Below are 25,513 nucleotides of genomic sequence, written 5' to 3'. Positions count from 1 at the left end.
ACTGCTTGTCATTGTGTGTGTGTGTGTGTGTGTGTGTGTGCAATGGGTGTGTCTGAAGCACAGTGAAACTTGTTACTACAGAAGGGTTGCCTCACACCTCTGTTTCTGATAAGCAAGGCCCGAATTTAGAGAAGGATGTTGATTTGAAAAGTATCTGGTGAAATGCAGGAAACACAGCAGACTGTAATTTACTAAGAGAGACATACCAGCTTAAATATACAGCCCTAGCGTGACTCATACTCTTAATTCATGGATGTACTAGTTTTCAAAGCATTTGGTCCCAATTAAGCTAATTTTGTTTTCAGTTTCGGTCTCTCTCAATCAAACAGAGGTTTCTTTTTAACACAGTTGATTTTTATTTGTCAGATTGATTGAGCAATTAATGTTGGGATATAAACATGGGAGAGGCCCTTTATTGGTCGCAGGCATTCAGTCCATTTAGGATTTTAAGTAACTCTTACTGCTTCTGAGCTATTTCAAAGTGCCACAACGTTTTCTTTGTAGCAGCGGTGGATGGCCGTCCTGCCCCGGAGCAGGAAGTGAGCACTGATTCAATTTACGTGTTACTATTCATATTTCATAAACACAGAGGTGCATGCATAAACATACGCACAGTGTCCTGCACACGAATACGTCATGCACTCACACACACCATCAAGTAACACATACATTTACATCTTCAGTAAGGCCAGTTTTGTTCTGCAGGGTTTTCTTTCAACATAGCTTGGAATAATGTCTGTTTTGAGCCAATGTACAACACTGCATTTCCCCTCAGTGATTAAACCTTTGCTGCTTTTCCATGTATACACCCTTGTGTTTTAGTTTTAGTGATAAATGAAATGTGTCTGACATTTCAGTGTGAGCATAAAATGCTAACCACTGAGGCAGAAAAAAACAGCCATAAGTACATGCTGAGGGCAGATGTTTAGTCTGTGCTTCTCACCATTATTATTATATCAATCTCTATTTTGCCTGCCAACAGTAATCACAGCTGAGTGTGTTTTAGAGCTGAGGCAGAGGCAGGACTACATTAAAGAAAGTGGCCTGTTTTTTCGATCCAAAACTTTTGCACATAAATACCGCTGTGTCACTGTGCAAAGCATGAAAGATGACAACGCACAGGGGGATAAATGGGTACTTCCACACATGTGCCTGTTTTTTAATCTTGCCAACATTCACCAGTAAGCACATAAACACAAGCACACAATACACATGCATTTCCAAAAGGCACACCTTCACCCAGTCACCGGCGGATTATGTGACGGTTACCATGATGATGGATGAGAATACACATGAGGCCAGGTGGTCACTTCCACATATCACTCCAGAGGCGTAACCCATTCCTTCTTTTCACCATCTGTGACTGCAGAGCGCTGGCTTTCCCATTAGCCCATAACTAAGAAATATGTCCTGAGGGCCGAATCACAGGAAGCAAGGACAGCCAAAATAGTGGCGACATAGCTTCATTGATAGTAGCTGAGCTGGGATGACACATCGTGAATCCTGGCATTATATTTGGCAGGAAGAGAATGTATTTACCACACTTTGGTGCCACAGACACTCCAGCGAGAAGTGCACCTACTTAGCGCCTCACCTGAGGGTTAGCAGCACTCGGTTGGAGAGATGTGAGGAAATAATGGTCTGTAACAGAATGTGCACAGACTTATTTCCACTTATCTACAGACATATGTTAAAAGTGGTTGTGAGTATGAGTTCATATGCGTGAAGGTGTGCACCGTGGGTTTTATACTGTAATACTCGCACTCAGCAGACATAGCTAAGCCAACCATGACACACCTGGCTTGCAGTCAGAAAAGGCAACCGCTTGATTCTCTCTCAGTTCGTTCATCTGTGGCTAACAGCGACTTCCTCTCTCTGCGTGGTATCACACACACTGAAACTCGAGCTCTCTGACAGAATCTGCAAACTGCAGAAACAGGTTAAGCATTTGTGAGTTTTACTTTGCCACCAATTCAAGTTATATCTCATAGTGTAATTGTTAAAGCACTGCTACCTGCCTTCAGACTATGACTGATGTCTCTGTAGTGTGTGTGTGTGTGTGTGTGTGTACACTTACTGGCCATATGATAGCCACCTGTGTAAACGGCTGGAGTATATCATGACTCTGAAACACTGGATCCTCAGAGTGCTCCGTCTGTTGCTGCGGGAGACCAGAGACATGACCTCTCTGTAGCAGAGGGGAGCCCTGCAGGCGGTCAGCAGTAGACATACACTAACATACACACAGTTTCATGCATAAATGCATTTATGCATACTCACTCATTTAAGTTTATCTTGCTTTTAATCTCTTTATTCCTCTCCTCCCTTACATCTTAACATATTGCAGTTTAGTGCATAAAGCTAGAGGACTCTGCATGGAGACACAAACAGAGTGTGTGTGCTTACTGTGTGCTACATGGGAGGGCAAGAGGTGTATGTATGTATGTCTCTGCAGGTCAAACAGGAGGTGAGAAAAGCTTCTGTTGAACAGGGTGCATATTGACACAGCATTACCATGAATGAAAATATTTTCTGTGGTCAGTGAGCATGAAAGGAACGCCGCCAGACATTTGGACATGGCCTATTCAAACAAAGGTTAGACATCAGCACTCAGTCAAACGTTCACACGCTCGGGCTTCAAAAAACAGCAACTAATGTACGAAGACATTTGGTGATGTGTCAGGATACGGGTTAAAATTCTGTGACCGAGAATTTCAGCATCATTGAAATTTGATGCATTTGCAGAGTGCAGATACTGCGGAGCCAGTATCTCTGCAGTGCACTACACTACTGAATAAAAATTCCAGGTATTGGTGGAATCCCAGGGACACAAGTAAGAGGACAGAATTTCAATGGAGGTGGTAGGAAAGCGATTGTATAGCTGCTGTGGTTAATATGTGCTGGAGTGCTGCATGGGAGGGCCCTTGGTACAAGCAGAATCATACTAATGGAAACATCAAGGGCTGAAATTACACACACAAATCAAGAAAAGGGGAAGTAAGCGGAAACAGACTGAAGGAGGAGAGTAAAAAAAAAAGGGTGGAGAGGAGGGCAATAGAGCTGTTATTGTTTCTGGTCTGAGGCATATTTCTGACTGATTACTGCTATTAGATGGGGTGAAGGAATTAGAGGCCCATTTAGTCACTGTGGGGCCAATGTGAGCGAGGGAATGCGGTGCCCACTGGTCTGTGTGCATTAGCGTCTTTAAATGCTATTAATCTAGAGGTAGTGGCTTAAAACATCGGAAATGAAAATCTTCCGGAGGAGCTTTCATCAGGATGCTACAGCTAAAATATGCTCTTACATTAGTGGCTGTGTTAGGACTGATGAAACTGTGTGTCACAGTCGGTCTGATAGCGTCAGCTCCAGGGGAGTTGACGTTGAACAGTTGTCTCACTCTCAACAACAGATGAGAGTCTATAATTGCACCAGGCAATGGAATAACAGAGATAGTGTACGTTACGAGACCTCGACACACACACACAATGTCCTTCTGTTCTGGCAGGGAACAGGTGCAACGTGGGAGTTGCAGTCACCAGATCCCAGGGTGGTGCAGGGGCGTGAGGGTGGGGTGGGGTGGGGTGGTGCAGCTGCTACAACCTAATGCAATCACTTCCAAATCCATATTACTGCATGGGTCCTAAATTACTGGATTGCTATTTGTTGATGTGGACACATTCATACCATGCATCACTCTTGCTGACTCATTCTACTGCTTAACTCCCCTTTTTTAATTTTCATTCTTTTCATTCAGCAACATTTGTTTGCTTTGTGTTTGGTGCAGTTTTGCTTTTGCTGTTAATCAGTGCAGAGATTTCAATTATGAATGAAGATTGCCACGGGGAAATGTTCTCATTAAATCCTTGCTTTGCAAATTAATACACCATCCCACAATTTAAACCAGACGCAGATGTGAAGACAATAAAAGAGAACTTTTTTTTACTTTTTTACTCTGCAGACTGATGGAATGCTTCTGCGTTCAGCACAGATCGGCATGACTTAATGTTGGTGTCAACACAAGCCATAAGAAAGAGACAGAGATAGAGAAAACCAGATGTATGAGCTTTATGGGAGGAAGAAGTTGCTCGACTCCAGTAAATGGACGTCGGTGGGACTTTCTTGTGAGTCACGCTGTGCACATTCTTTTTTCTTGTGTGTTTAAATGTGTTTGCTAATCAGGATCAGGAAACTGTGGTCCTTGAGAAGAAACAGAAGGCTACATGGACACAAGAAGAGCCTGCATACCAATGAGTTCAACATTAATATTTTACACAACACTGACAATACCTGAATACCTGTAGCTAGAAACACAAACACCGCAGGAAGCAGAAACAGATACTATCTCATTTTGAAAGAATACAGTAGCAGTCAAACAGAAAGAAAAACAGAAAAGAGACATGGTCTGATAAATCAAAGTGTGCTTTTAGGACACACAGACAAACTAATAACTAGGTTTTAGAGAACTGACAAGTGTGAGAGATGGGTAGGAGGATAAACAGAGAGAGGGATTAGAAGAGCAGGGAGAAGAAAACCTCATTGAAAGAAATCTTGTGCATGGAAATCCATGGTAACAGTGATAATGACTATCCACATGGAAACAAGCACAAAGAGGGAAATAATTGAAAATGAAAGAAGTGCCAGTTAACCTTGGATGAGGTCCACGTTAATGCAGCAGGAGCAGGAGTAAAAGGAGGTAGCAAAGGAGGAGAGCAAGGGGAGAGGAGAAGCTGGGGGTGGTCTGTGGAGTGACATGAGAGGCAGTATTTCTTTAGAGGAGGGGAAAGTCTTACAGCCTGCCTGGGAGACACAGCACACTTAATCCAGCTGCCTGGGAGGGAGAAAGAGATCTCAAGACAGTCTAGAGGAAGGAGCAGGCAGTTTTCAGCCTTTTTAACTGATGCACACTCCCTACATTACCAAACACACACACACACACATAAACACAGGCTTCTACTCTCTCACACCACACCTTGGCAGGTGGCCTCTGCCCAGATCAGTAGCTGTGGTAGAAAACCATCCCGCCTGAGTGACAGAGGTTTGAGCTGAGGTTTGGATCCTCCCTGACTGTTGGAGCGTGAGCACAGTTGGGAGCTTCACTTTCTTCCCCAGTGCAGAGGGAGCGCACGCCAGACACGAGGCTCACCACTCCTCCCCTCTTCCACTGCCTTCGCCTGGGCTCTCGTCCAGAGAATGACTGGCTTCAGTGGACCCAAGAGGAGGAACATAGACTGAAGATACACTACAGCAGCTTCAGCTCTGCCTGCCTGCCTGAATGCCTTCCTGCCTGCTGGGACAGAGTCACGCTTTGAGGTTTTACAAATTAACACCTCAAACACCTTTGTGGGATTCATAGATCAGATTTTTTTTTTTTTTTAATTTTTTACTTTTTTTTGTTCATCACATCAGACAGAGTGAATCTAAGCCGTGCACACAGACAGACAAACAAACAGACGGACTGACATATGGACACAGAGCAGTGAGCACTGCGGCGTGAATGTAGCAACTGGACTTCTCTTCTCCCTGGTAACTAAGACCAAACAAGGATAATAGCCAAAGCCCTATCCTGTCCACTGAGGTAGTGGGTGGATGCAGCTTTCAGCAGACTGCTATAGGGGAAAGCAGAGACTGTATAGAGGCTGCAGGGATACATTTAGTTGAGCCACATTGTGGTGATCATTAGAAAATGGACTGTCACCTCCAAGGAGACTCTTGTTGGATTGTTATAGCGAAGACTATCTCCTGTTGAACGCTGTCTGCAAGACGTTATCGAGCCTGTGGACTTTTTTTTTTTCTTTTTTTCACAGAAATTGTTACACATGCTGAGTGGACTTACATGGTTTCTTACTAGATGAATGTAGAATGTGTGCCTCAATGATGGTGGCTGAACGCAAAAGGACTGTGTATCTGTCAGTGATGCTGCTGTATCTTGTTCTGCTGGACATGCCTCACACTGCTCACAGCATCTACCCACGGATACGGCTCTCCCACAAAGGTAAGAAATACCTAGTGTGTGTGTCTTCTGATTTACTTTGGCAGCAGATAGTTATGCTGCACAAATTCAAATGCTATGTTACGCTGCATGAATATGAAGGGAAGCACACTGACCAGAATAGTCAGTGCAATACCAGTTGAAACTAGCTTTCTCTTTATTGCAGAATTAGAATGAAACAGGTGTAACGGGAGATATTTATTTTGCATTTAACAGGCCTTTCTTCTCAAATAATGCCAGAAATCATTGCTAGATTATTGTTGGTACCAACACAATCAGCTAATTTAATAGTCAGAAAATGTTATTTTGATTAATTCATTTAATGTTTGTAGTTTACAACATATTTCTCTGCAATAGATATACACACAATATATGCCCAAAGATGCACCAACACAGATAATGTACTGTAAGATAAAGTGAAGTCAAAGACACGGAGTAAAAGAAGCCGCAACTATCATTATCATGTAATGAGATGGTCATTGAAGATTTATGTTTTAGCCTGAGAGAAAAAGTCAATATGCAGTGTTGAGGCCAAGAGGAACGACTTCTGCTCTGACTTTGTGAAGTGCATGTTTTTTTTTGTTTTTTTTTTCACCCTCTGCTGATGCTCAAGGAGCCTCCGTGCAGTTTGTTTTGGTCCCTCAGCCATGGTGGTTGAAAATTCACAATGTGGCTTTCTCTCATGCCATAGTGGCGGAGCGATGGACTAGTTTTTTCTCTCTCTTTCTGTGGCATGGGAATATTTCTGAGAGAGAGAAAAAAATGTTTGTATGTGTGTGATTGTTTACGTGTGCGTGGGAGTGTGTGTGATATGGATGTGCATGCGCTGGTATGTGGACTGATTGTTGTGTATCTCGCGGACAATAATGAGGGTTTTATCTTTGCAGATAAAACTCTTGAGTAAACATCGACTTTTTTTCCACAGGTTCTTTGATCTCTATAGCAACAGAAGGTGATGATTCCACATAAGCCTGTTAGTCATGGTTGAAAATAGGTGTGGAATTTGGATGGTCAATAACTCATAAATATGTGTGCGGGGTCTGTTATGCTTTATGTTGTCAAGTCTAGTTCATCAGTAGGAGGGTTTGCTGTTCTATAATATCGTATGCCTTATGTCTTCCTTTTTTGCACTGTGGTTTTTGTCACTAATAGCTAAATAAATGCAGTAAAATATAGTTCTCCAATGACATATACTGAAAATGGCAAAATAAATAAAAGATAAATTGGGAGGGAAAAGATTGGAACTTTTAGCTACAGTTGTGCAAATTTTATATATCAACAGAAGTGAACAGGTCATTGCTGATATGCTTAGTCATAAATGCACACATAAAATATCAGCTTTGGTCTGACTTTCCAACTCATTACCTGCCTGAGGGGTGAGCAACTCCACTGATTGACATCCACCTCTCTCTCTTCCTTCTCTGATACATGTTCTGGCTAGCTCAAAGTACTATGAAAAGGCTGGATTTGGATCCTATCATTATGGAATGAAAAACATCTAAGTCCTAATATATGCCTCATGGGCTCTGCCAGTGATTTCTGCACACACCCTTCGGTTCACACCAACTCATATATATACATGCGCACATAGCCACATGCACAGGCGGAAAAGTGTGAATTCTTCACATGCCAGTGATTTGGAAGAGGTTCCGTGAGATGAAGAAGGATGTGGTTTGTACTGTTCACTATTAGGGCTATGAGAATATTACCATGACATCTGGTATCAAAGCTGGAAGGAAAATCTAGATTCTCCTCTTTGAATGGAAGATTGGTAACGTGAAGGAAAAGTAACCAATATCATTACTGAAATATTTTTAACCCACTTCTGGTCAGATACAGAGTGTGGAATCAATAAAAAGCTCAATCAGATCAGCTTTCTTGTGGTTTCTAGGAGCAAATTCCTCTGGGCACATTATCATGTGTCTCAAGGATGACCTTACTGTTCTACTGTATGGATGTCTGCGTGCTTTGATGTTAGCCACACTTTGCACGTTGTGAAAGTCTTTTTAACTACTCCTTTTTCATCTATTCCTCATGTTCACGTCTAGACTTCTCCGCCAGCGAAGATTTCTTCCAAATGTATTGAATTCACTTTCATCCCAGTCATCCTTTCATTTGCTTACACACCCCTGGTTAACTCTGAGCAGTTGCCTAAATCACATGGAGTATTGAGTTACAAGCACTGACTCTGTGCTCTCTTTAGAAAGAATTGACCCTAATCTTTGCTGCACAAGACTTTAAACACAGGCTGAAGACATTAATGCCTCTCAAATGCTTGGACTTTTAGTCAATTAAACTCCCCAAATCCTGGGATACTATATAGAAAAATATCTCTGCAGGGAGATACACTTACTATAGAACGGAAACAAAAACATACTTTTGTTTTATAATATTTTAACCTCTGCACATGGATCCATGTGATTTGGATTTGCAACATTCAAGACTCTTGGCAGCAGCTTATTTCAGATCTCCAGGCCTGTGGAGTGAAATGAGCTCTTCCTTTCAGACAACCATTAATTTTGTTGCTAATGAAGCTGTTGCACAGCTAGTGTGTGTCAGAATGTCGACAGGCGGCAGGTAGGTGGCCGGGCTTAGACTTATTTTGCTGGCTCTACAGCACTGTCATCATGCTTGGCTTAAGCTGCAGAGAGTGTGATACAGCAGTTTTCAGTGATGATCTAATTAGACCAAAGTCACTTCTAAGAACTCTTCACTTCTCCAGTTTAACATGCTGGATAATTCAGTTAGTCAGGGGCAGTTTGGAATTTGTTGTGAAGGGGAATTTATGTTGGGCATAAGGGATACTTGGCCAGAAGTGCTCTAGCAACACACGCATGCAGAAATCATTACGTTCTAAGAAAAAAAAAGGAAAAAATAGCAACAAACAAACAAAAACTAAGCTCTGTCTGGATCTAAGAACTGAGGTACTGTTGCTTCCTTTTGCAGTAGAAGAAAGACACAAAATCTTAGAAAACACAATATTGTAAATTTACATTAGTAGTCACATTATCTTTGTGGTATTAAACATATCTGAATTCTGTAAAAGTGTGAAAGCAGCTATGGACAAATAAAAATAGGCCGTCTTAATATTCTTAAATTGACCAGACATTCCCTCAGCAGATCTGCCAGGAACGTTTTTCATCAAAAGCCATAATCATTAAGCAATATAAATATTTTTCTTCACCAGGTCTGTGAAGGTGAATAAAGTGATCCGGTGAGGTAAAGCTGTTCTGGCAGCTTTAACATCATACTGTATATGTTCGCTTGTATAAATAAACACATGCAGATTCTCTATTTTAGCCCAACATTCACCTCATGGAAAACAAAATACGGTTAAAGCACTTGAGAGCTGAGTTTTGTCTAATATACCACATGTGTGTATGAGTCATATTCTCTTCTAAATGAGAGTTTAGATTTGTAAAAACATTCGCTGAGAAATGCTAATAGTTCTTTGGACATTTCTTGTCTTCACCACTTAGATATGACTGTGATATTTAAGCAGTAGGAGCTGAGAGACATGCATGTGTGAACATAGGGATTACTCAGGTAGCAATTACTGATGTATGAAACCCCCCTTTGAACTGTAATTTTAGACCTTCCTCTCCAGACAAGAAAAAGCTCTTTCTATGCATTTTACAACCTTGACATGATGAGGCTGGAGGTGACTTTCTTCTGAGGTTAAGATGGGAAATACCGGTTTGACCTAAAGTTGTGTCTGCTTGAAAATGAAATGAAGCAGGGGAATTTTAATTCCTTATTTTTTTTTGTACTTCAATCTAAAGCAGTAAGTGAGGAGTCCCATTAACTTTCTTCTGTCTGCACGTGAAGAGACCTATAATTAACATTTACCACTTTGGATCGTGGCCATAGGGTAGTCGTACTGTTAAACCAGTGGAAAGTGGAGGGTACAGTGGTGTTTACATAAATCACACCTTTCAGGTCAGCAAAAGAAAAAGGGATCATTTTTCAACCTCCTCCTCTCCCTTCAACACTCATCTTTCTCGCATTCTCATTTGGCCTGTGTACATCCCAACGTCACTTTCTCGCCCATTGTGTTATGTGTGTGCTCTCCAGTTCATTAATGAGATGTCCAGAGGGGAAGGCAGCTGGTGAAACTCTAATATCCTTTCTGACCTTTTCCCGGATGAAGCGACCAGGGAGAGGCGATGAGTTAAGTTTGTAACATGTGAAAGGAGAGTGGACGAAGATTGTTTGAGTCTGTAGAGACTAAGCTGCAATGATATTAGGGGAAGAAGAAAAGGAGGATGAGGGATGACAAGAGTGTCAAGACAGAATTGCCAAGAGGTCATTGTTTTTGTAGGTTGGCATGTAAAAGAGAGCAAATGGAGGTGGGGGTCTTCCTTTATTTGACTTTGCTGACTTGTGGGTGGCAGAAAAGAAACACAGAGAAGATCTATTCAGGCAAGATCTTGTTTGAAGTTGATTTAATGTGTTCTGCTGCTAAAAATACGTAAGATATTTAATGCAAATGAATGATGATGGAAACCTGTTTGTAATTTATGAGGCTGCAGCTTTACATTGAAGTACGGTAGGAGAGTCATGTAGTAATTCTTTTTGGCTCTGAAGCAGTATAGTTTGAAACAGATGGGGAAAGACTTTAATTAAATGTCACTCAAATACAACACACTCATAATTCAGGAAGCATATTAGAAGATGACACATGTACTGTACGTGAATACCTGCATTGTTTGAAGGAGAACGGTCAGTTTTTCAGACATTCCCTTGATTTAAAACATTATTCAGGGTACCATTACACTCCATCATTAAAACACAGAAGCACACTTTCCTCTCTCATCTCATCCTCCTCGGACACTCCATGTGGCTTTCATTTTGCAGTGTGACATCACCCCCCTCACACAAGGGGATATGGGAACACATGGATGTATACCGATAATGGCATAACACCCCAGTTCTCCAGCTCCTGTCCCTACCCCCACAGTCTCGCTCAGGCCTTGAAGGCACCCAGAAGAAAACAGAATCCCTGCTCATTTTCGTACCCTTTAACTCCAGCTCACCCAGATGATTCTCCCCATTTCTGTCCCTGCACAAGCTCCATTACTCAGAAGGTATACGCTTGTTTGGCTGAAATATGGGACTGCCTACCACAAGTTTAATTTCTGTCATAAAATGTGTGCTTAGCGCTGGCAGTAGATCAAATTATGGTAGCAAATTTAATTTGTGTTTTCATCTGTCTTGTGGAACGCTTTAATGCAGTTACCTTGGCTTATTTGACTAAACGTGAAATGCCGCTAAAGGACCTATAAAACCAAAACAGGCTTGCTACTGCACACACAGAGGCGCGTATTGTGCTCCCCAGTGCGGCAAAACGGTGTTTCCATACATGGATAAAGACGAGATCACAAAGTTTATTTTGATTTCACATCACCAAATCTTCTCAGGCATCTCTCAGCGCTCCTCAGCAAGACGATGAAAGCGTCTGTCTTGAGGGAGTCCTTTTTCTCTGTGTTTTTCATTTGAAGTGGGATCACTGCGGGGGCCATGTGTCTCCCTGGCTCAGTTGGTGACAGAGAAACACCCTCCTCCTCCTCCTTCTAGCTCCTTAGCTTTGGCCTAAGGAGCCCTCGCTGGCTGCAGATGGTGTGTGAGAGAGGGGTAAGGGGAAATGTGGAAATCCCCTCTTTCCGTTATCCAGCCTTAGCAGTGACTGGCGCACATAATGACAGAGAAGAAACCTTTAAATCACTGGTATGAAGCTGAATCTCTCAGTGTATCATTGTAATCAGGAGATTCACCAATTGTATTTTAGTGACTTTAATTAACTGTAATAATTATAATCAACCCATTTTTTTTAACAAGTGAGTATAGTTTGTAGTCACTTGGATTTGTGTTTCTTTCTTTCTTTCTTTCTTTCTTTCTTCCTTCCTTTCTTCCTTTCTTTCCCTCCCTAATTTACTTTCCTCAAACTAGCGTTACATGGAAACGCTCCACTTCATGACTGAATGATATGCAATTCTACATATGTAAACAAAATTGCACAAAACATGATCTGCATTTGTGCATGTGTATGTGTGTGAGAGAGTAAATCTCCAGCAGGTCTATGTTTTTATGTGCATGTGTCCAAAGGAATCACCTGTCACTCATCTTTATTGGCAAAGACAAGTGAAAACTTGATGGAAAAATGGGTTTGACTCATGCACCGTTTACTCCATCACTTTAAATAGCCATCTAAGTCTGTCATTTAAATAAGTGGTTGCAAATTTGACTTCACATGAAGAAGGGGCTGATTGTTTGAAAGCTAATGTTAGAGGACTGTCCTTGATCCAAGTCCGGCTCAACTCAGAGGGAACTAGGAAATAGAGACATCTCTGTGTGGGAGAAAGAGAGAAATTGAAAGAGCTCTGAATGTGTGTGTATGTGCGTGCATGTGTGCGTGTGTGTGTGTGTGGATTAGATAATTACAGGAAGCATGTCTGGGCTCTGACAGAACACCATTGCCACATCCCCTCCGTCTCTGCCACCTAACCACCCAAGATCTAATGCTACTCAAACAAACAGTCGCTTGTCTCCAACATGGAAATCTTAATAGCAACAGAGTATACACAGTCACCCACTCCTCTGTGGATACCTAATCCCATTTTAAACAAATAAAATGTTCCACGCAGAGTGGACTGCTGTTGCCATGAGTGATCTACAAAAATAGGATAAATACTTTCTCCCTCTATCTTGGAGATCAAGTATCAGCAAAAATATACAGATGCTAGAATAACAAATCATACGATCACCCCCTGCGACCCCAGCATGTAGAGGCACCTCAGCAGTATGAAAGGTAGTTGAAAGTTTGGTTTTGCTATATAGTCATGTGTGATGATTCTTGTCTTCATTCAAAAGAAGTTTGAGGAATAGTGAGTCCATAGATGTTCATAAAAGTATGACGAATGGAACCGGTGCAGCGTTAGCGCTATGGATTTTATCACAGACCCTGGCTTGTCAGTTTGAATCTGCCCGGTCTCTGAAACATTGCTAACACACACCAGATCCCCCCTTTCTTCTTTTACAAGGGCACCCTTTTCAACCTGATCTTGTGCTAATGAAAGGGTTTTTAGGCCAGTGCAACCCTGAGGAAGTGCACACCTCTGGAGGTTTGGGACTTAGTTCAAAATCCTTCACCCTCAACCTCTGAAGGAGCTTACAGAGAGCAGGTATGGAGGAGCAGCTTGTCAAGTTCAATCAGGTAGATGCAGCTGGGTGTGCATGTGCATGGGTGGTATGTGCATGCAAACTATCTACGTCTGCTTCATCTGTGGTTATTCTGATGAGCGTGTATTTATATTTAATGACATGTCTGTCAGGGTGTCTTGCTTCCTTTACAAAGTGGGATTTCAAATCACCTAAAGCAAGACTGACAGGGAGTGGCAGCTTCTAAACTGATAAAGACACTGGTTCCGTTTCCTTTCAGATAAAAGTGCTTCCTCCCAGCAAAAGAGACCATATGAGAGAGACTGTGAAAATCCAAGCCCCTCCCATTAATTACAACATCTTTCCCACAACTCTCCCTGAGTGTTATTTTTTTCATGGCTGAGTTGTGTTAAGGATTAGAAGTTGTCTTTACAGAAGCTAATCGATGCCTGTGAGGTTTGCTTTGAGCTCAACGTGCACTCATTTACTTAATGTGGACTTTTAGTGATGAGAAGCACATTTGAATCATGGCATAGCAGGCTTAGGTGTCACGTGGAAGCGAGAGATGAGATGGAAAGCTAGTCGTGATGTTGCTGTCTGACATTCTCTTGGGGTAGCTATGAATCTAAAACACATGTTGCTCTGTGCCCTTGGCCGTTGGAGCAGTTGGGACAGCTTACCAGAAGCCTCTTGAGAGAGAGCACTTGGTCAAATTTGATTTTGCAGCGCAGGCATACAAACAAGATGAGAATCCACATGTAAAATATATCCCTCTATCTCCAGGTTTCTCTTGTAACTCTAATCCTTTTGTCTCATTCTATCTATGTGTTTTTGTATGTGCAGAACTTTGGCAGCTGAACAGGACTTGGGTGTTCCAGGGACATGGAGCGTCTCTTCAACCCCAGACCATGCTGCTGGATGAGAGCCACGAGAGGCTTTATGTCGGTGCCAAGAATACTCTTTTCTCCCTCAGCCTGGACCGGGTTAACGCACACCACAGAGAGGTAGGCCTGGTTTCACCCCCGTCTGCCTGTCATGAAGTGACACATTTGAACTCTTAGACTCACGGAGCTAAAGGTTAACCAGACTGGATGCATATGTGACTGTTTTTGTAGGTCTGTGTTCAGGATAAAATTATGCTGCATGAATTATTTAATGAGAAACTTAAAAGCTTGTCCGATTGATTGTGATATAACCGGTACTATCAGACACTTAACACAGATTTGGCCATCTATGCTTTCTTTCAGATCCAGTGGGCCAGTACAGAATCTCAAGTAGAGGAGTGTATGATGAAAGGGAGGGAAAAGGTAAGATATTACTGAAAATATGGCTGCATACGTTCTCCAGTGTAAGCACAAATACCCAGCTGATCGTTGTGTATTAACCTGACATTATATACAGTGCAGTTCATTTATTTAATGGTGGATTCGGTCAGCATGTATGAATGGATTTACATACCTCACCGGGCTTGTTGACCTTTGTTTAACCCGGAGTATTGGTGTTATTGATGATGCACTAAATCCCTGGCATTTTTCCATTACAACATTTTTCACTGTGTGACCGCAATCCTCCCCTACATCCCCCGACTCACCCACCCTACTTTACCTGCACCCTGCCTCACCCCCTATATCTCTTCCAACAGCCGGAGTGTGCCAACTACATCAAGGTCTTGCAGCAGCACAATCAAACCCATTTGCTGGTCTGTGGAACAGGAGCTTTTAACCCAGTCTGTGCCCTGGTCGGAGTGGGACACACGGGGCAGGTGAGTCCCATAATAGAGTTTGGTTAAAGAACCAAACATTTCAAAGGCTCATTTTGAGATCTTTCAAAGTCAAGCAGAACTGTGGCCTTTTTGATCATTTCATCTGTTCTGGATATTTCTAATTAAACCATTGGTGATTTTTTTTTTTGAGCTTGAAAAATAAGATTACATTTTATTTTTCACTGCAGTGGACAGGCAGTAAAACTGACAGTTATTCAAGTACTCTGTACTCGCTTCTCTTAAGATGGACAAAGATAGAACCTTGTTCACACTGTTTTGATAATATTTTAGCCAGGAGCTCCCAGAACTGTTAGTCCTGCTTGGACTGCCGAGCTGTTAAACTCTGCACATGCTCCTCTAGGCAGATTTATCCACCTAGCAACAAGGACTGATGTGAGGTGGAGATAGAAAAGACACAGAGCAAGAGTTCTATTTTATTCTGAAGGAGAGAGAATGATTTGGCCCAACGTTACAATTTCTATTATAGAAATTTGGCACCGCTACTGTCCAGGTAAACAGGGAGAACAGGCCAGGTACAGCTTTCTCCTTGACGGAAGAGGTTTGAGTTCAGGGAAGACAAATATCCCGTCTCATTAAGGGGTCAATTCAAATGTCTGTATGTCAGCCTGACCTTGAGTGGGATTTGGGTACACAGTAGAGTCTGGCAAAGCATAATAGAGCGCCAGCATACGTCAATGTGAGCATGTTTGGATACAGTATGACACATATCTCCCAGATGTCAAACAGTGAACAGTGAACTGAAGGTGTGTGTGTGTGTGTGTGTGTGTGTGTGTGTGTGTGTGTGTGTGTGTGTGTGTGTGTGTGTGTGCGTGTCTGGGATGTATTTAGACAGAGGAAGGGAGAAAGGTTTCCATCCTGCATTCCAACACTGGTCCAGCAGGTCGGCCAGGCCAGTCGCAGCTTTTAAACAGGAACCACGCTCAGCCATCACTCACACCACTGGAATGCTCATAGCTGAGCGAAACTGGATCAGATATGGCTGATTTATGTCAGTATAGACAACCTCTCCGCGAAATTGCCTCACACAAATCTCATATGAGGTATATGAGATTACATTCAGCCTACAGTCACCATTAACCCTGAGCTGAATAATATTTACATTGCGATAAACTAGGATAAAATATATTATTGCTATTCATCACGAGCCAATGACTAATCAATCAAGTATTAATGCACAAGTGGCCCAGAAGTTTTAATAAAAACACTTCATATTTCAGAGAACTGCTCATAAACTACGATTGATTGAGCTTATTTTAACTATTTTCCATTTAGTTTTGACAGATCACTTTATGTGATGAATGAGTTTAACCCAGAAACCGACTTCTGTTACAGTCATACGTAGGCTGGTAGTCACAGCACAGCAGGGCTCTCTGGCTACCCATAAATCAATACAATACATGACATGCCCTCTGAACCGCCAGTGACTGTCGGGACCACTGTGGTGGCACAAAACATATGAGTTGTGGTTCTATTGGGAGTTCAAGCCTGTGAAGGTGAGTGTCTGTGGGTCTGAGTGAGAATGTGTGTTTCTACCACCTGCTGTGGACGGCAGCTACATCAGAAGTCTGCATCGGAGCAGAAGTGGTGATCTCACTGTGATATAGGAGCAGAGCGAAGCTGGTTATACACCAGACAGCAGTCCTTCATTTAGTCATCCATCACTCCTTGTCTCATCTATCTTCCTTCTCCTTCTCATCCATCACTTTCTGATCTTTCCTCTCTCTAATTCATTTCTATCACTTTCTCCACACATCACCTCCTGGAGTTTGTCTGGATGTTGTTAACGGGTAGAGCTGCTCAGCGTGTTTGTGGCATTTAAGTTCATGTGTATGTGAATGCAAAAAAAACTGTGCCTGTATGTGTGTTGTCCTCAGGACAGGCTGTTTACTCTTGAAGAAGAGAGTGTTATGAGTGGCAGAGGACGCTGCCCATATGACCCCAACAGCTCCTGCACATCTACACTCTCCAGTAAGACACTGCTCACTCTATAACTCCTCACTTCACCATCAGCTTGAGCTAAAGCATAATTGTGAGACTCCTAAGTATGTTTTCATGTCATCTGGATAACATACCGTACAGTATAACTCCTGGGTTTGTCATTCTGTTGACCTCAGTCATGCCAGTCAATACTGCCATCTTGTGGTCTTTTTTCATGTCTGCCCAGTAAAAGGAATTGTTGCTTGGATGATTTATGTGTTGTTATTACTCAATTTGTGTGTCGACTTGTGCATTAGGAGGAGAGCTCTACATCGGCCTGTATACCGACTACTGGGAGAATGATGGTGCTTTGTGCCGACTTAACAACCAGACCTACACACGGACTGAAAGAAACGACAGACAGCAGCTCAATGGTTGGTGTCCATTACAGGAAAATAATCACATCTCACCTTAAATAGAAGGTTGTGTTTACAGATATAGTACACCTGATATAGTACACCTGATAACAAATCTAAACATTTAAGATTGTTGTCAAAAATATATCAAAATAGTGCGACAGTTCAGAAATGAGATGCTACTTCCATGAAATGTAAAGATGTATTGTCTAAATGTTTGGTTCGCATGGTTTGCCATAATTTGGTTCATGACTGAAAATCAACAAGGTAAATTATCTGGGTGTTAGTATGTGACACTGGTCAAAATTTAGTTAAATCAGGCCTTCCATGGGACATCAGTCTTAAGGGTTAAAAATTAAATAATTATCCTTTTAACATACGCTTTCAACGGATTAAATGCACGAACCAAAAGGGAATACAAGGAAAATGTGCATTGTATTTCATTTTCTTGCTTTAATTTGTTTTTATCTAGGCATTTCAAATCCTCTACAGTTGGGCCAGTTTTGGTTTGCTTCTCAACCATTTGTCAAGACTGCCTCTATTTGAAGATTAACATTGTATTGCTTCATGTTTATTTAAAAAAAATCTGAAATTCTCATAAATGCTTTAACAAATAGCAGATTCCTATATTTAGGAGATTCCTCCAATAAAAGACATGAAATGAGAATAAATCTAAAACTGCTTTTAATGGGGATACGGTTTGTTCCGGTACCCAACTTTTTTTTTCTTGTTTATTGACCTCATGTGACACTCTCTACGTTTTGTATACAAAATCCTTCTTCCTACAGAACCTAAATTTGTGGGCTCAGCAGTTATTCCTGACAACGACGACAGAGATGATGACAAAGTTTACTTCTTCTTCACTGAGCGAGAGATGGATGCTGAGGGAATGAACAAGGCTGTCTACGCCCGCGTTGGCCGAGTCTGTGCGGTGAGAATGCTAATGCTGCCGTAACTTTTCTGACCAAAGTGAAAGTACCGACAGTGCAATCACAATATATATCTGCCTTCATCTGTCAGAATGACCAGGGAGGACAGAGGATGCTGGTGAATAGATGGAGCTCCTTCCTCAAGACTCGTCTTATCTGCTCAGTGGCTGGACCAAATGGCATTGATACACACTTTGATGATCTCGGTAGGGCTACAACCATATTTATTACATGCCATCTTACATAATGATGATGATAATGAACTATTTTTAGTAATGCACACATCTTGATCTATGTCACTAGGTTTTCAGAAGTCACATTGATATTTGGATGTTTGTTACTTTGTGTGTACAGTCTGAATTGGTAACAGATATTTAACAAACACTTGAATTGAATTTTAGCATCCACTTCATAAAGAAAGAAAGAAAGAAACTGTGATCTTTCAAATATCCAGAAAGTTTTTCAGAACTTATTAGTGTTCTGAAGAATCCTCAAAGGCTCTTTAATTTTTCAAAATGTTAGGCGTGATCTTAACATTGTGTCTACAAAGCCCCCTTTACAAAATACGATTGCACTTAATCACAGACTTTCAACCAAAGCATATCTGTTAAGCCGCACTTAGGCACAGTGAAGCTTAGAGCTAAACGTCAATGTGCTAACATCCTCAAAGTGACAAAGCAAACATGCTGATGCTGTCATGACTTTTCAGTAGAAACAAAAATGTCAATATCAGCTATGGTTTAAACACAAAATCTGACTAAATTCTGCATTTTGTGTTTCAGAGGATGTGTTTGTGCTCAACAGCAAGGATGAGAAAAACCCAGAAGTATTTGGCCTTTTTAGCACAACAAGGTGAGTGGCGAATGATATCAGCATTTCATTACGGAGTTTTCTTATCAAATCACTAATGGAGTGTCGTTTTGCAGTGCGGTGTTTAAAGGATATGCAGTATGTGTCTATCACATGGATGACATCAGAGCAGCCTTTAACGGTCCGTTTGCTTACCGAGAGAGACCTGAGCATCACTGGACACCTCACGAGGACAGAGTCCCCTACCCTCGACCCGGATCCGTGAGTCTTACATTCTTAATAAATAATGTTTATGAGATTTCATTACCAGATTGCCCAACATTATTTGATGTCCTTTGAAAGGGGCAATGTTGGGAGAATATAGAGCAGCTATGGTGAATGTCATCACTGTTGTAACTACCTCAGCAGGTCGTACAGAGACAGTCTGAGGCTGACTAATGCATGTCAGGTTCTATTTCTACCCTGCACACACAGTGCTGATGCAATTAATAGTGTTCTTCTGTCTTTGTCCTATCTCCTCCTTTCACTCTCCTCATTACTATCATACTATCTCCATTACAGTGTGCCAGTAAAGTGAACAGCGGCGGCTTCTCCAGCTCAAAGGAGTTCCCTGATGAGGTTCTGCGGTTTGTTCGTTCTCATCCTGTGATGTATCGCTCAGTCCTTCCACAGCATCATAGGCCTGTCCTGCTGCAGACTGAGCCGGGCAGAAGAAAGCTGACCCAGATTGCAGTAGATAGAGTCCAAGCCCAGGATGGACACTACCATGTTCTCTACATCGGCACTGGTATGCACACTAATTTGTGCTTAAACCAGAATGCAAATCTTCTCTTTACAAAAATATGCATGTTGCTATATTCATTTATCATACTGGTGAAACACTAATACAACTTTTGTTCCATCGACCTAAAATTATGGTAGTGAAAGCAGAATAATAACATGCCATTACCAGTAAAACTTTTCTGTAGGCAACAATATATTATTGTCTTCTTCCTGTAGATGACTCAGTGGTGTTGAAAGTTATCACCATCTACAACAAAGACACAGACACTATGGAGGAGGTGCTGCTGGAAGAGCTGCAAGTATTCAAGGTACTCTATTTTTAGCGACGGAATGTGAATGCAAAGACGGCTTTGAATTGAAGTGATTTCTGCACTTTACTGCATAAATATCATCGTGCAATACTGCTGCAGTCACACCACAAGATGGAATATTTCAAAAACACTTAATGCTGATTTGCGTCCTTATTTTCATCAGAGAGGCACAAGTGTGATTGTGCAGCCAGTCTGCTGAGAGATCTTCAGACTGATTTAAATATATCAGTTCTACTTAGATCAGTTAGACTCTCAAAAGCCTGCAAGCAGTAGCAGCTGCCGCTTTAATTCAGACCTGATTTGAGATGGATAGAAGCATGGCAGTGGCAGTTTTTTTTCTTACAGCATATGATAGATGGTTGATTCTATTTTATTTCTGAAAAATAATGTGTTTCCTATTTGCAGTTACCAGCACCAATAAGAGAGCTCATAATATCACCTAAAAGGGTAAGAGAAAAACTGTATTATACATTTTCTCCTGCAATTCTGTTGTTTAGCCACAAGATGATAACATTGCGACACTTTGCATTGCACTGACATATATTTCAGACGCACTGTAGCCTACTTGTGGTTAGGCAGCTGAGTTGGATGAGGAAAAGACAGAATGGAGATGTAAAATCGGATTCCACTTGAACTATCTTGATACCAACGTTCTACATTTCTGGTGGTTCAACAGCAACAGCTCTATGTGGGGTCAGAAGTGGGCGTGGCTCAAGTCAAACTGCATCAGTGTGACCTCTATGGTTCAGAATGTGCAGATTGTTGTCTGGCTCGAGACCCCTACTGTGCCTGGGATGGTCTCACCTGCTCCAGATACTACCCTGCTGGAGTCTACACCAAGAGGTAACAGCCCACACACACTTCAAAACAGGATCCATCTTTGTCGTTTCCTGTGCATGTTTGTGTGTGATATCAGCTGTTCACACCTTCAGCGGTAGACCTCCTTGCCCTGAAAGTCACGATGCTCCGAGGCTGGTTTACCAAGCCATTATCACATACACTGAGAGTCATGTCAGCCAGGTGTTATGTAATGCCTATCAGTATGCACCTGATCACCCCTTTCCTTCCCTCTTTCTCCCACTTTCACTTTCTTTTCCTCCTTTCTTCCTTTCAACCCTCTCCTGCACTTTTATTCCATGTATAAAAATGACTCCCTCTCTCCCCTTTTAGCAGGCGATTCAGGCGGCAGGATGTTCGCCATGGCAACGCCGTACAGCTGTGCAATGGGCTGCAAATTGATGGTTAGTGTATAAAGGACTGTGGGATGTGTGTGTTTGTGTCCATGGAACCTTGTGCATATTTACAGCTATCTCAATGTTTTGGTAGACAAATCATGCATACTAAGAATCATGAAAAACGCATGAACTCTTCACGTGTCATTGAGAGGTTAGCGTTCCAGTACTGTAGAAGAAAAACAGACCATGATGCATCACTGCAGTTCATTGTCATCTTTCTTCCTTTGCTATTTTTTATGACGCGTGTGTGTGTGTTTGTATACAGATGAACAATGGCAGCGAGCTGAAGAGAGGCTGGTGTACAGTGTGGAAAGCAACAGCACTTTACTGGAATGTGTCCCTAGATCACTTCAAGCCAAAGTCCTCTGGTTCGTACAGAAAGGAGGGGAGAAACATGAGGTGAGTTTAATGTGCCTGTACATGCCATAAAATATAACAAACACAGATGTGAAAATATACATCCTGGGCAGAGAAATATAGCAGAGTGGTGTTGAAGTGTTGAAACTGTAAGGGTCAGTTTTCATATTTTTACTACTATACTTACTCCAGCTGTGTTCTCCTCTCCCAATAACATATTTTTCCTGTCTAGACATACAGACAGTTTTAATTTGTCTTCAAGCTCAGATTTCTGCTGCCACCTCAGGCATAGTTATGTAATTTCATCTCAAGCAACAAGTATTTACATTTACATAAACTGCAAGGTTTGCAGCTTCTACTGAGTGACTGGGGAATTGTTTCTGGGAACAGATGTTATTGCTGGTTATTTAAATGCATTTCCTTTTTTCAATGCACTGAGCACTGAAAACAAATTTCCATTCTACCAAACTGTCCCGGGGTGGCAAAATAAATCTCAGCACTATATATGTAAAAACCTGGTTAACCTATTCAAATGTATCAGAACCAAATTCAGTGTTTTATATCTTATGAATGTGTATATTCAATCATGTAGTGTTTGCTGCAGTAAACAAAAACTTGGAATGGTTATATACCTCACAGAACCTCGAGTACAGAAGTGTTTGTATTGAGTGAGCCAAATAAAGTACTGCTCTGCCTTAATTTATCCTTGTAGTTGTGCTATAGATTTTTTTTAACTGAAGTGGGAGAAAAACAAATGCAGCTACAGTTCCACAGATGCCTGAATTCGAGACTTAAATAATGACTGCATTACTGGCTTTAAAAAAAAAAAAAATCTTTTTTTCCTTTATGTAGGTTCGAGGTGATGAGCGGGTTATCATGACCTCCCATGGGCTGCTGTTCCTACGTGTGAGAAGCTCAGATGCTGGTGCGTACGTGTGCCAAACCGTGGAACACGGATATGTGCACACATTGTTGCGAATCCGGCTGCACGTGCTCAAAGGGGAGAGGGTGGAGTCAGCGATGCATGCGGCTAATGACGGGGAGGGAGAAAAAGCCACAGCTCCGTGCCACTCCTCAACTGGCCCCCTGCCAGGTCCCAGCATCAGCCCCAGATCTCTGGTGCCATCCTCGGTCTCTGGCTCCCACTCCAGGCTGTGGTACAAGGAGTTCCTCCAGCTGATTGGCTACGGGGATGCTCAGAGGGTGGAAGAGTACTGCGAGAGAGTGTGGTGCTCTGATAAGAAACGCAAAAAGACCAAAAGGAAGTATGTTCCTTTGGGTGGTGAGAAGAGAGGAAAAGGCAGGGGAGAGGAGAACTCCCACAGAGCTCCAAGGCACACCTTGGACACCTGAGGGGAACAGAGACTGACTGTACATACTCCACGCACACACATACAGTCTAAAGGTCACACTCACTCAGTGTTTGCACCATGTAAAAGGTTTTCACTTCGCTTTCGACAAGAGCAGTAATAGAAAAAAAACAACAGTAGCAGGCTGCCTCGCTATCGTAGCTACATTTACCACTCAGTACTTTAACTGTGCCATTTCCACTTGTTTTAAACCCGCATTTTACCTTTTTTTTGGTGTGGTGTAAACTTATCATTTGGTGCAGACACTGGGTAAACAATAAAAATGTCCATGTCAACACAGAGCAGAGACCCTGGGGGCAGATGGACAACAGATTAACCAACGTTGCCTCTGATTTGAAGAGACAGACCATAATATATATCAGCTCCTGTGGACTGACCCAGCCCAACCCAGCTGTCAATCAAAACGCACACCGAGACTGCTTCGCTACAATCTCTGCTTCACCTCTTGTTCAATGGCAAAATATGACAAACTCTTCTTATGAGAGAAAACGACAATGTTAAAGCTAGTCGCCTTCTGATCTCTTATTGGTACTATAGTAACTTATTTTCTTGGTTTCTACTTTGAGTTGTCTAGTTGTTTCGATGTCCTAAACTGGAAAATATGCCGTTGTTGGTTCTGTACAGTGAAAAATGGTTGGAGCATCATGATACTGCTAATTCCATTAGATGGCAGACATGGCTGTGGGGTGTGTGTGGTTCCAATGACCTCAATGGAAGACTTTGCAACGCCACTGTATGGATATTTGAGGCATGTTCTAATTATAATTATGCCCTCAATGGAAATAAATACTATTTAAACATTTGTTAGACTTGTTACAGTAGATGAAAAGTGGTCCCATCCGTGGATATTATTGTTACTGTAAGTGTCTACATTTACATCTACAATTGTGATCAAATGTACCAACAGTATTGTGTGTATTGTATATTGTATTTATCGAAAATTCAAGGTGGTCTTTGTGTGCACATCTGGTAACTATAACTGCGTATTCAAAAAGCGATCCTTCTCTGCTGGCGGCTCCCGTTTCCCTCTTTCACTCCCTATTCCCTCTTCATCTCTCAGCCCCCGTTTTGTTTGTCTGCAGTGATGTTGCAGATGGGATTCATAATTACCACCACAAACAGCAATGTACAACACCACGTTTCCCTTAGAAGAAAAAACGATAAATAAATGTTAGGGGGGCCATCCAAGCATGTCATTACTGAAACAGATGAGTCAGTCTTATGAATATTCATTTAATCCTGAGATGACAGAAAACAATCTGATTTTTACAGTGAAATGCACTGTAGTGGTTGTGCTAATTACTCTGGAGGATCGTGTCTCTTTTTCATGCTGCGTATTATTTATTTCTGAATTATGTCACTTTATCGATTCCACCCCATGGTCTACATATGGTATTCATAATGTGGGAAAAATAACAACCACTTGGTCTTCGTCATGGTCCTTTATTGTCACTCACCATTCTCCTTGAATGTTCTTCATCTAAGACTCAGACTGGAAATGTTGTGTCTGCTATACCCCTTATAAATACTTGCCATTAAAAAAGATGGACCATCCTTTCTCAGTGTCACCTCTGTGGTTTAGCCATCAATAATGACAAAGTATACTCTGAACACGTACAACACACACACACACGCACACACACATGCACACAGCAGCATACACACACATTCGCTGCTTCATAACTATGACTCTACGCTTTACTTTTAGTTAGCCATATTTGGCATTTGCATTATATAAACATGTAGCAATGTAATATACACCATTTTAGTCATTCATTAATATACAATATTTTTCAATGTTTAAAGGCTTTCTCATGAAAACATATTTGAGATTGTTACGACAGTATTTTACTATATTTTACTTTACATTATCTGTTAATTCACCAGTTTCTACTGCTTTACTGTCTGACAAACACATTAATAAACACTTAAATCTTCCCCTTCAACAACATTATAATAGTTCATAATCTGCGTATAGTGTTTATACTATTACAATATACTAAATAGTAAATTAAGAGAAAGTGTTACTGAAAAAAAACAACTATCTAAAACAACCAGTAACGTGTTTTTTCTCACAGTATCCTGCTCACTGGGACACCATGCTCATTCAAATTCTGTCTAGGTCTACCTGAGTCAGAGGGGTGCTGAAGGCATTGGAGAATAGAATTCATGCTGCTGATTTATTCCACGTGGCTACCATAGCAACAGTCTGTGAACCTGTTCAGCTCCCCTCCTCATCAAAGCTCCCCTCTTCTCTTTCTGCCAAGTTTGAACACCTTTACTCTGGTCCTAGGGTCCCTCTAGCCAGCGATCCCTGTGGTCTGTCATACATCACTCCCTAATGTATGAGGCGGCTTCTCTTACTTATGCTCAAAGGTGCCTCCTTTTTATCTGGGACTGAAGCTGGTGTCTACCTTTCCTGCACTGCACTGAGCTTTTCTGAGATCATCTGAGC

General features: G+C 41.8%; 1 protein-coding gene across 2 annotated transcripts; it reads left to right on the top strand.

Moving 5' to 3' along the window:
• The first annotated feature begins 4,810 nt into the window (after positions 1-4,810).
• On the top strand, positions 4,811-24,612 carry sema3e (sema domain, immunoglobulin domain (Ig), short basic domain, secreted, (semaphorin) 3E). 2 transcript variants are annotated; one of them, XM_023264729.3, is made up of 17 exons: positions 4,811-5,992; positions 13,991-14,151; positions 14,395-14,454; positions 14,790-14,909; positions 16,805-16,898; positions 17,165-17,281; positions 18,052-18,194; positions 18,284-18,398; positions 18,975-19,044; positions 19,119-19,263; positions 19,564-19,789; positions 20,002-20,093; positions 20,502-20,543; positions 20,773-20,939; positions 21,270-21,337; positions 21,597-21,730; positions 22,541-24,612. In XM_023264729.3, exons 1-17 carry the CDS (start codon positions 5,860-5,862, stop codon positions 23,039-23,041), a joined length of 2,388 nt encoding a protein of 795 aa, XP_023120497.2. In that variant the 5' UTR covers positions 4,811-5,859; the 3' UTR covers positions 23,042-24,612. The 2 variants fall into 2 exon arrangements, with proteins under 2 accessions (XP_023120497.2, XP_023120496.2); XM_023264728.3 differs by having other exon boundaries at positions 4,812-5,992; positions 21,267-21,337.
• Positions 24,613-25,513: the final 901 nt, after the last annotated feature.

This window comes from Amphiprion ocellaris, chromosome 3, assembly GCF_022539595.1.
Source record: "Amphiprion ocellaris isolate individual 3 ecotype Okinawa chromosome 3, ASM2253959v1, whole genome shotgun sequence".
Taxonomy (NCBI): Eukaryota; Metazoa; Chordata; class Actinopteri; family Pomacentridae; genus Amphiprion; species Amphiprion ocellaris.
This window is presented reverse-complemented; position numbering and strand designations above follow the sequence as displayed.

Bases quoted from the DNA above. Each gene is read 5' to 3' on its own strand.
- sema3e (XM_023264728.3), top strand. From the start codon at position 5,860: ATGTGTGCCTCAATGATGGTGGCTGAACGCAAAAGGACTGTGTATCTG. The intron at 14,152-14,394 runs GTAGGCCTGGTT...GCTTTCTTTCAG, and splicing joins TTAACGCACACCACAGAGAG to ATCCAGTGGGCCAGTACAGA. The intron at 17,282-18,051 runs GTTGGTGTCCAT...TTCTTCCTACAG, and splicing joins CGACAGACAGCAGCTCAATG to AACCTAAATTTGTGGGCTCA.